This window comes from Capsicum annuum, chromosome 10 (assembly GCF_002878395.1).
Source record: "Capsicum annuum cultivar UCD-10X-F1 chromosome 10, UCD10Xv1.1, whole genome shotgun sequence".
Lineage (NCBI taxonomy): Eukaryota > Viridiplantae > Streptophyta > Magnoliopsida > Solanales > Solanaceae > Capsicum > Capsicum annuum.
This window is the reverse complement of record NC_061120.1, coordinates 125751704-125762451: the sequence shown is the minus strand read 5'-3', so window position 1 is coordinate 125762451 and position 10748 is coordinate 125751704. Positions and strand designations below refer to the sequence as shown.

The 10748-nt window shown below is 35.5% G+C and overlaps 1 protein-coding gene across 2 annotated transcripts; it reads right to left on the bottom strand.

Annotated features, from left to right (window-relative positions):
* Positions 1-2287: 2287 nt before the first annotated feature.
* LOC107845787 (single-stranded DNA-binding protein WHY2, mitochondrial) lies at positions 2288-7597 on the bottom strand. 2 transcript variants are annotated; one of them, XM_016690270.2, is made up of 8 exons: positions 7438-7597; positions 5268-5383; positions 5081-5181; positions 4888-4980; positions 4018-4112; positions 3781-3854; positions 3429-3517; positions 2288-2643 (listed from the first exon to the last, which is right to left on the bottom strand). In XM_016690270.2, exons 1-8 carry the CDS (start codon positions 7473-7475, stop codon positions 2527-2529), a joined length of 723 nt encoding a protein of 240 aa, XP_016545756.1. In that variant the 5' UTR covers positions 7476-7597; the 3' UTR covers positions 2288-2526. The 2 variants fall into 2 exon arrangements, with proteins under 2 accessions (XP_016545756.1, XP_016545757.1); XM_016690271.2 differs by having other exon boundaries at positions 5081-5178; positions 7438-7593.
* Between the last annotated feature and the right edge of the window lie 3151 nt (positions 7598-10748).

Here is a 10748-nt window from a genome sequence, read left to right as displayed (position 1 = left end):
AATTAACGAAGTAGAGAAGCTACTACTTAGAGCACAAGATAGAGATCAAGCTTTAAAAAACACATAAGTTTATCTATTAAACAAATCTAAGGCTAAGTTAAAGAAATACATACTTTATACTGCCTAATGAGTTATTATATTATTTTCTTAAATGGAAAAACATTAATTACTATTTTAAAAGTAATAAAATTAAATAAAGATTTACAAGAAAAAATTCTTGAAAAAAATTATAGATGATCTTGTTCAAGAACAGTGGTCTATACATGACTATTCTTATGTAGATAGTGATGATGATCCATACTATTGGTATGATGATGGTTATTTCACTGATTAAATTATTTCACTGATTAAGTGAATAAAAATTTCGCATACACATCCTATATGCGAACAGCTTCATTTTATTGGGTGAATAATAATTTGGTATAAGCCAATAATTCTTTTTCGTTAGTTGAGTAGTTAACTTCAACTTCATATGTTAGCTGTATCAACACCGCAGTGCTTTTCCTTTCGACTATGAAGAACTTTTTAGCCTATTGTATGTCTCAGGCTACTGTTTCGTCCTTCCTTCGTTAAGGCTGAAGATCGCAACCTTCATTTTTCACCAGCAAAAAAGATTGGCAAAGGATATATGAAATAAACTTTTTATTTCTTGAACATATTACAACATAGAAAAAATCTTTAATCAGATCTTCCTTATACTTACATACACACTATTTATTACCTTTTCCTGACGGGAGAGGTGTCTCTCACTCACTCATATAGAAGATACCTAGCATTGTTCTAAGAAAGAGAATATTCAGAGAAAATGCAGTCTGTCTTCTATGGGTTTTTATCTCTCCTTTTATAGTTACAAGGAGGGGTCTATATATATATATATATATATATATATATATTCGATATTCGGTAAATATCGAATACCAAACAGTATTAATATCTTGTACCAAACCCAATCCCAAATACCGAAATATTAAAATTTTAATCCCAAATACCATACCAAATACCAAATTACCGAATACCAATTACCAAATTTTTCGATTCGGTGCGGTAATTCGGGGTTTTAATATTTTATGCTCAGTCCTAGGTTTAGGTCGTGACAACTATTCCATGTGTGTTTTAGTTCTCTCTCTTGACCTTCACATGCCGCGATCAACACAGAGGCTACTGGTATACCATCACATCTCTCAACTATCTCTTTACCAATGTCCAAGTCTGATGAAGCATTCTCCCAACTATTAGTATCAAAACTGAAAATCCTATTGGTAAGGAGTTCAAAACTTTTCTTTGAATCTAGGGGTTCCAACAAATGGAGCAATCAATTCCTCCTATGTATCTTCCTATAGTGCTATTTCAAGATGTGATAATTATCTAACTGTTACTCTGTTCTTGAATCGAGCTATTTCAAGATGTGATAATTATCTTACTGTTACTCTGTTCTTGAATCGAATTCAGGAAGGACAATTTTTAAATCATTCAATATCATCCAGGAGGATAACTTACCTTTATCTTTCAAGAGTGATAGTAGGTTATCCACCAAGTCATCTTCCTTTCCTCTTCCCTCAGTCCCAACTTGTTTGGCTATGTCAAGAAAGATTCGTCCCACGCTTTGACTTTTGTGAAACATACACCAGTGCCGAACAGTCAAATTGATTATAGATATGCTTATAAAGTTTCTTGGTCAGAGTTGTTTTTCCGACACCAGGCATGTCAAGAATTAAAAATTACACCATATAACAAGTCTTGGTCAAGTAATTTAGCTTGCAGCATCTTGAAGTTATCACCCAAACGGCCAAACCAATAGTCTCGGTTACATCAGCATGGAGGATTTAACTTCTACGGTGTATTAGAATGTATCACGTTGTTTATTGTTCATGTTACTTGTATTGGTGATGCCAAAATTTGTCCTCACACTATTAATCTCATTAACCCTTTTTTTAATCTTCTTAATCTCCATAGAAAATTCATTGGAAAAGCGAGTACGACAAAGAAAACAAGCTAGCTAAGACAACTGAGTGCTCCTATAGTCTTGTGCGATTCAATTTTGGAAAGGAACTCGTCTATGATGTCTTCCATATCACCTGCAAGTTGTTCCATATCTTATAATTTTCATTGCATATTTCCCAATAGCACCACGAGTAGACAGTACATTACCTATTCAAGCCACTGCATTTGAAGCTAGTTTAGACATATTACTGTGCCACAGGCTGGTCAGGAGCTCTCAATTCATTATTTGCTCCATTTTAACATAATATATATTCCAAATTCAACTTGGAAAGTACATTTTGAGGTCTAGAGCAATGCTGCACAATCACTCTATGATGCAAGAGAAACCAATAGCTTCTTAAGTTTACATTGCATCCGAAAAGGGGAAAAAAGGGAACAAGGCAACCAAGTTCCTTTCACAACCAAAATGTTGTCTTTCTGACAAGTTAGCTAATACACATGAACAGGTGGCTATTGATAGAATCTAAAAAGAGAACATAGCCCATGCTAGAATGAGATAAAGTACTACACAATAAACAGTGTCTCTCATCTACACCACTCCACCTCCGTAAGTTGTGGAACCACCTTTGCGGGACTTTGGGAGATGCATTCTGAAGGCCGATTAGTGAAGCGATCCCATCCCATGATGTGAGGCAATGCAAACTACATTTAGAAGACCAAAATTATAAATAGACAATGAGAACCACAACTAAAAAGTTAAAATGAAGCTGCAACTCATTGGAGAGATAATTGTAGAAGGCACAAAACATTGTAGGACAATCTACTTGGTGATTACTTTGTACAACAATGTAACTGCAAGTACACATCTTGTAAGCACTAAGCAGTTTGATCAATTTCTTTTATGAAGTAATGAAATTGTATCAACAAAAGGGCTAACACACTCGTGTACAAGAACTATACTAAAAGGTGGAAAACCTTACAAAAGATGAAGTTTTGTACAAACAACATGCAAATAGGAACCTTGTGGGTGCACCAAAACGAAATAACACTAATCAGTTTTAATCATACAAGTCAAAAAGATTAGAATAATTGAGAAAGGAAGCTAAAAAAGACCAATTCTACTTTTTCTGGGAAACTAAGTTCTAAAAATATTGTTCCAATTTTTTTGTAACAAATGCATTCACTTCAATGACCGCCATATAAGTTTCATTCATTGCCAAATACAAAAGATTGTTTGGTTTAATTTTCAGGTAAAGGTTAAATGCATGTATGAGGTTCTGACAACCAGCTTTACTTTTTCTCACAGCTTTATTCCCAGATTTAAAATATTCATTCACCGTCAATTAGATTTCACTAACAAAGTCAGAACTAAGATACCAGAAGGCAACAGAAACATCTCAAAGTAATAAGGAAGCAGTTTACTTAGGAAAACTAATTGAAAGGAAGCATAATTTCTTTTACAACAGAAACATATTATAAGAACGTACACTGAATGCTGTTCGCATAACAGCAAACTCAGCAGTAGTAACAGGAACAGTAAACCGATCATTGGTTTTGAGATTATTGTTGACAACACCTGCATAAAGAACAACCAAATGCTGCAATTAGCTATGCGCCTTAATAACATGGCTTGCCAAATTATGAAAGAAAAATACCCAGAAGCCATACAGGAATAGGCATATATCTTATTTTCCTTTTAACAAGTAACGAAAACTTTACATTTAAGCATATCATTGATCCTTGACATGGAGAGCTACTCATACAGAACAAATTGTCATGCATCTTATAGGTTGAAAGCAAAATTTTATGAAAAAGGTGAACATACAGACTGATACTTACTCAACGAAACAAAATAACCAGTGCCATCAGCATTTGACTTAATTGACAAGCTTTTTCTAACTTGGCCAGCATTACTGTAAACATAGAACCTCTGCTTAGATATACAGTAAAAGGATGAGAATAAAGAGAAAGTATAATAAGTAGGATGCAAGGATTCCGTTCTAAAAAGTGAGTTTGTGCATGTAATATGTACACTAAAAGATAGCACTTAGCAAAGAACTGTATCAGCAAATCAACCTTGACTGCATTGAAGGATCATGGAAGAATTCACAAGAATCTTTGGTCCCCATGCTTATCAATGATCCAACCTCTGTTGCTGATAAAGCAAACAACTGCAATATGTAGAGTCATCTGTCAGTCGAGTCAGATATCAGATATGTGAACACGTGCCAGAAAAGAAAAAGCAAGAGAGAGTGGTGAAACAAACATAGAGATGGATATTTATTGATAACATACCGATTGAATCTAAAAAAGATGGACTTATAGATGACTAACATCTCTAAAGAAAAAACAAGCAGCAAAACAACATTAACAAGTAATTTCTTCACCTAGTTATGAAAGTAGCACCTCTCAAGCTTATTAGAAACCTACAAGTTAGTGGCTCATACTAGACCAAGTACTATGCATCCTCTGTTAAAACTTAGGACTCTGCTCATATACCGTCAAAGCAGCATAAAAACTTTACAGCCTTGAAGAGAATTAAAAGCTGACATAAATTCCCTCAAAGGAAAATAATGTCCTGCTGTATCTTATATCTGTCGATATGTGAAGTTCAAATTGAGTTTGTTTCAGCACTCATTAGAGAGAACGAAAGACTGTTGATTGGGATAAAAAGGAAATAAGTTGCTCATCTATAGTCTTTGCAAGCTAGGCACCAATGGATGTTACTTTCCACAATTTCCCTCTTCTTTTATCTCATAAATGTAGAAAAATTCATAGTTTGTAACACTTGTAGGAATCCCTCAACATCAATGATGTGAAGATCTTTTCTGGGACAAATAAAGATCTAAACTTGTCTCCTGTCATGCTGGTGGTACTCACTTATAAGAGATAACTGTATAAGCTGGTGGTACTCACTTATACGAGATAACAGTATAAGCACATTACCTGCCTCTTTTCCCAGTCATATTTGCGCTCGCCAATAGATGGCCAGAACGTCAACATAATGACACCACGTCGATTGAGTTTAACAACTCCAGACTATAATAAGAAGAATGGATGAGTGGAAGCATCAGTTGAACATCACAAAGAGAGAAACTCCAGTTTCTAATTCTATTTAATCTGGTAAGAAAGATCATACATCCATTTTATTAAATGTGGGCAGCCTAGGTTCAGCAGAAAGTGCTGCTTTGCCTTTAAATACTGAGTATGGAGCAAACACTCGACCTGCCAATTTTCCTGCTGTAAAGAGATAAGGCAAAAAGATTAAGTTAGCACCAAGATTACTACTTAGAAACTACATGAATATCTGACAAAAAATTTCATACCATCAGCTGCACCATACTGTCGAACACTAGAAAAGCCTGCAAAAGTGTTGATGGCATGCTGCCAGATAGAATCTTTGACACCCTCTACAGGCAGTTTGTTAAGCAACAATTGATTCCTGTTGTGTAGAGAGAAAAACTTCATATTAGAAAGGTTCTTTTCTTTTTATTAGTAACTTCACATTAAAAATTCTATCCACACTCTGAATGATAAGCAGTTATTCTTTATCCCACCCACATTGTTAAAGGAAGATTATTGAGTATCCAGCATAAAGAAGTACTGTAGGAATATTACAGAGAGAGCATCACTGCTGCATGTGTAAAGAACACATAAATTCTATCATGGAATCAGCCTCATTTGCAATAGCCACGTTGCAACAAAAAGAACGAAAAGTAAGAAGATAAATCTGGACTTAATGCTAATTACAGATTCAGGTTAGCTTTCAAAAATGCTAGCACCAAATAGCTGAGAGGTTGAGTCCGGGTTTTCACTTTCCTCTTTTCCGTCTCTTTTAATCCACCAGCACTGCAGCAACTCCAAAGATGTCAAAGATTTGTTCAGTTTACTCCAATAATATTGAAAAGGTGGTTGATGTCCTCACCGTGCCTTTCATACAGTGAGCATTACTACAAATATGGACCCTTCTTAGATAAAGATCCGCTTGAGTTAAACATCAATTGACCTGCTTTTTACGAATTTTCATGAGATTTTATGTGCCTCCATAACGTTACATGGAAATGAGGTATTAAATAGATTCGTAGTAGTTTAGGTACGGTTGAACTTCCTTCATTTTACTCTTGGGGTGTGCTTCGGTTTTCCATGTTCGGTTGGTCAAAATTTTTAGAAAACATTTTTTCTCAAAACAAGTTTCTTAAATCGAGGAAAATAACTTCACCGGTCAAAGTAGGAAAAACAGCTTTCACAAGTGACATTGCACATTAATTGTATCTTCCTTAGTCCTCACCCTCCAACACACCTCATCTTCCACTCCAACCACATAGCCCCAACATTCTCACTACCTCACACCCCTACCCTGGACTCCCACTTCCTCTAACAACAAGATACCCAGTATATTCCCACCAAGTGGGGTCTGGGGAGAGTAAGTGTACGCAGTCCATACCACTACCTCAAATGTGTGATAGAGAGGTTGTTTCCGATAGACTCCCGGCTCAAAATAGAACAATCTAAGATAAGAAACAGTAATAGTAAGAATAGAAAAAGAACAAGAAATAATAGGAATTAGTAAACTCAATAATATCATAAACAAAATACTCCAAGTAACACACCAAAAGATACCATACCCTAAACTCAGACTAACCTTCTACCCTAATCCGCCTACTCCACAACTTCCTATCCACAGCCATATCCTCGGTAAGCTAGAGCTACTCCATGTCATGTCTAATCACCTCCCTCCAATATTTCTTCGGTCTACCTCTGTCACGCTTGAAACCATCCCTAGCCAACCTCTCACATCTCCACACTGGAGCATCCATGCTCCTCATCATCACATAGCCAAACCATCTCAACCTTGCTTCTCTCATCTTGGCTTCCACCGAAGCTACACTCACCTTATCTCGAATAACCTCATTTCTAATCCTGTCTTTCCTAGTACACCCAGACTATCCACCTAAGCATTCTCATTTTCGCCATCTTCATCTTCTAGATGTGGGCTTTCTTAACAGGCCAACACTCCGCCCCATACAACACTAGTCTAACCACTACTCTGTAGAATTTACCTTTTAAATTTGGGAGGTACCTTTTTGTCATACAAGATTCAAGAGGCGAGCCTCCATTTCATCTACCCTACCCCAATCCGATGAATTACATCTTCATCAATCTCTCTATTCTCCTGAATCATAGACTTATAGAATGAGGATCAAGCTTAACAAGCACTTCCTCTAAATTACATATAAATGCTTTGAGCATAATTTTTTTTGTTTACCTACTGAACAGAAAAGTATAAATAAGCAAGAAGACGGAGACTCAAGTTTGAGTTTAGTTCCTATTTTTTCCACCACCATTTTTCTATGTCTAGATGGATGTTTACATTCGCGATAGTAAAGGGGTTATTTTCTAGCACTTACAAATGTAAAAGAAAAGCAAAACCAAAAAAGAGGAGCTAGGGTTTAAGCAGGGACTTAGAGAAAATGGGGGTTTATACAGAGAAGGAACCTGGGGTGCAGAAGGCGAGTGAGTTTCGACATCGTCATAGAAAGGAGCGACGCCCTTCAAATTCAAATGCTCTTTCTTCCTCTCTAAAAACCATCAAACTTCTACTATATAAACTAACTAGAGAGGCTTGTGCGAGTCCGTTGCATTTTGCAGCCTAATATGTGCATTCTATTCTACTTTTTTTTAATGATTTTACATTATTTTTTTATTTTTTTATAAAATAATAAAATTATTCTTTTCATAACTTTTTTTATGAGGATAAATAGGAATAACTATAATGATAATTTTATATTTAAAGAGAATTGAAACATTTCTCTTGTCAATTTGAACATTAACAAATGAAACAATGAAAATAATAAATTAAGTGCATACCAAAGAAACGCACCTGAAGTCTTAAAAAGAGATGTTACTTTGAGAATAAAAATGACATGGATCCACTGAAAACTGAAAAGTACTCCCAATTGAAAAAATTAACTACCATTTGAAGAGAGATTATTTTGAGTATGCTTGCCTATAAAAAGGTAAAAGGTGATAGAAACCAAGCTATGTGTTGGGTTCAATATATATAAAGAGTGTGAGTGGGAAATGGAGGAAACCAAGTGAAGGGAAAATTGAGAAAAACACTATTATAGAAAGTGTACTTTAAAATGAAAAGTTTACTAATTCTCCCACATCGGTGGGAGAATGTGATTTTTAAGTGTTTATAATAAGAAAAACTTATTCCACTTGGTAAGTGAGGCAAGAAATAAGAGGTGCCTCACCGTCGCCGCCGTCGATCGCTCGGTTTCGGCTTTAGATTTGGATCGATCAATGAGATCTATATTTTTGGACAAAATTTATTTGATAGAAATTTAATTCGAAAAAAAAACAAAGGAAAAAACACAACAGAAACTTTTCTGTCCCTTCGATGAAATGACACACTGATTTGTGAAATGATATGCCCGTTCTGATAGTTGTGAAAAAAAATAAAGGAAAAAATACAACCGAAACTTTTCTGTGGTTTTGATCCTCCATTAATATGCATGCATGCAATGCAGAAATACTGTCGAAATGCTGTTTTAGAAGGGATGCAACCCTTCGATGACATGACACGCTGATTCGTGAAATGGTATGCCCGTTTGGATGGTTGTGACCGTTCGAAAAAGACAAATTTTTTTAACGAACAGACATGACTTTTCCAGAAGGGATACAACCTTTGAGTGAACCATTGTCACCTTTCAGAAGAGGCACTTGATGGTTATATAAACCTGTTTTCATCCACAGGTTTATATACGAAAAATTTTCTGAATATACAAACTCTTCTTGTCTTCAAAAACATTCCTTGTGATCAATCAAATCATTGAGTGAGTTCGAAGAGATTCCAATTGTTTGAGGTATCGCTATAGTTGGTTTGTTTAGCCATTTTATCCAGGGAAAAAAATTCTGCAACCTCAGTTAATTGAGGGGAATTATTTCCTTAAGGACACTCTGTGAATTCGGAGGACTTGGCCATTTCTATTTCATCTTATTTTCTGAAAAAACATACTTCTTAGAAAGATCACTTTGATCTTGTGTTGAGGGTGTTGTTGTACTTCATAGTGTTCTTGTTTTATACTTGAACTAGTGTTGAAGTTATTCTGTCAAATTACAGATTTTGTGTACTCGAAAACATTGAAAGACAATAATCTTAAGGAAATAATTAACTTTACAGAATCTAAAAAATTTATTTTTTTGGTTTCTGGAGATTAAAGTTATAAGCTTTCTACCCGTTTGAACTTAACTAGTGGTTTGAAGAAATAAAATCTTCATCACAAGTTAAAGATCACTTGATTGACGATTGGAAGTCATGAAAACTTCATCGTTAAACTAGAAACAAGAGGTGTTTAAAGTTGTTGCAACTTATTAATAGTATTTTGATATACTAAAGGTTCTGCTTTTTTGTGACAGGAAAATGACTAACGATAGTCAAGTGCAAGGTACTGCAACGATTGTGGCAGCTACTAGTACTGCCACAACGAGTCGTACTAATGCTCTGTCGGTAATAGCACCAGCGGAAAAACCCGGATAGTTCGCGAGTATTGACTTTAAGAGGTAGCAGCAGAAAATGTTTTTCTACCTCACTACTCTTTGTCTTCAAAGGTTCACATTTGAGAAAGCTCCAGAGGTGCCCGAGGAAACCTCTGAACAAGAGCGATTTGTGATTATGGAGGCTTGAAAACACTCCGATTTCCATTGCAGGACTACATTTTGAGTGGTTTCCAAGATGATCTCTACAATGTGTATAGTGGAAAAAAGACAGCTAAAGAGTTATGGGGAGCGCTAGAACAGAAGTACAAGACAGAGGATGCCGGAACTAAAAAGTTCTTCTTTGCAAGATTCCTAGAATATAAGATGATAGACAACAAGTCTGTTGTTTCCCAAGTTCAGTAACTGTAAGTGATCATCCAAGATCTCCTTGCGGAAGGTATGATTTTGACAAATACCTTTGTTGAACAATTTGAAAATGTTCTTAGTATTTACATAACCTTTATTATAGGTTTGATCGTGAATAAAACATTTCAAGTAGCAGCAATAATAGAGAAGCTACCACCTATGTGGAAGGACTTCAAGAACTATTTGAAACACAAACGTAAGGAGATATCTGTCGAAGATCTAATCTTAAGATTGCGCATTGAAGAAGATAATAAGGTTTCGGAAAGAAGGTCAAGAGGAAATTCTATAATGAATGGAGCAAAGGTTATAAAATATGACTACAACTCCAAAAAGTAAAAGAAGACTGGAAATGAAAGCAATCAACCCAAGAAGAAATTCAAGGGAAAGTGTTTCAACTCTGGTAAGATTGTCCACAAATCAACAAATTGTCGGGCCCCTAAGAAAGGCAAAAAAAGGACCAAGCAAATGTGGTTGAGTCCAAGAAAAAAATGGATGATCTGTGTACCATGTTTTTTGAATGTAACTTGGTAGGAAATCCTCGCGAATGGTGGATGAATTTTGGTGCACCCGTCATGTTTGTGCTATTAAGGAGTTGTTTACAATGTTTGCTCCGGCTCAAGGAGAAGAAAAGATCTTCATGGCTAACTCTGCTACTACAAAAGTAAAAGGTATAGAAAAAGTATGCTTGAAAATGACTTCAGGCAAAGTGTTGACACTCAACAATGTCCTGTATGTATCGGGGTTAAAAAAGAACTTGATTTCTGTATCACTTCTAGATAAAAATAGATTCACATGTGTAATTATTTCTGAATAAGTTGTAATTAGCAAAGGAGAAGTGTATGCAGGATAAGGCTATCTCACTGAGGGCCTATATAAGATAAATGTAACGACTATTAAAA

What these genes read in the sequence shown, in the direction of transcription:
- LOC107845787 (XM_016690270.2), bottom strand. Translation starts at nt 7,475, where the DNA reads ATGACGATGTCGAAACTCACTCGCCTTCTGCACCCCAG. An exon ending in ACAGTATGGTGCAGCTGATG is followed by an intron (nt 5,182 to 5,267) that starts GTATGAAATTTT and finishes ATCTCTTTACAG; the next exon opens with CAGGAAAATTGGCAGGTCGA. An exon ending in TTATGCGAACAGCATTCAGT is followed by an intron (nt 2,644 to 3,428) that starts GTACGTTCTTAT and finishes TTCTAAATGTAG; the next exon opens with TTTGCATTGCCTCACATCAT.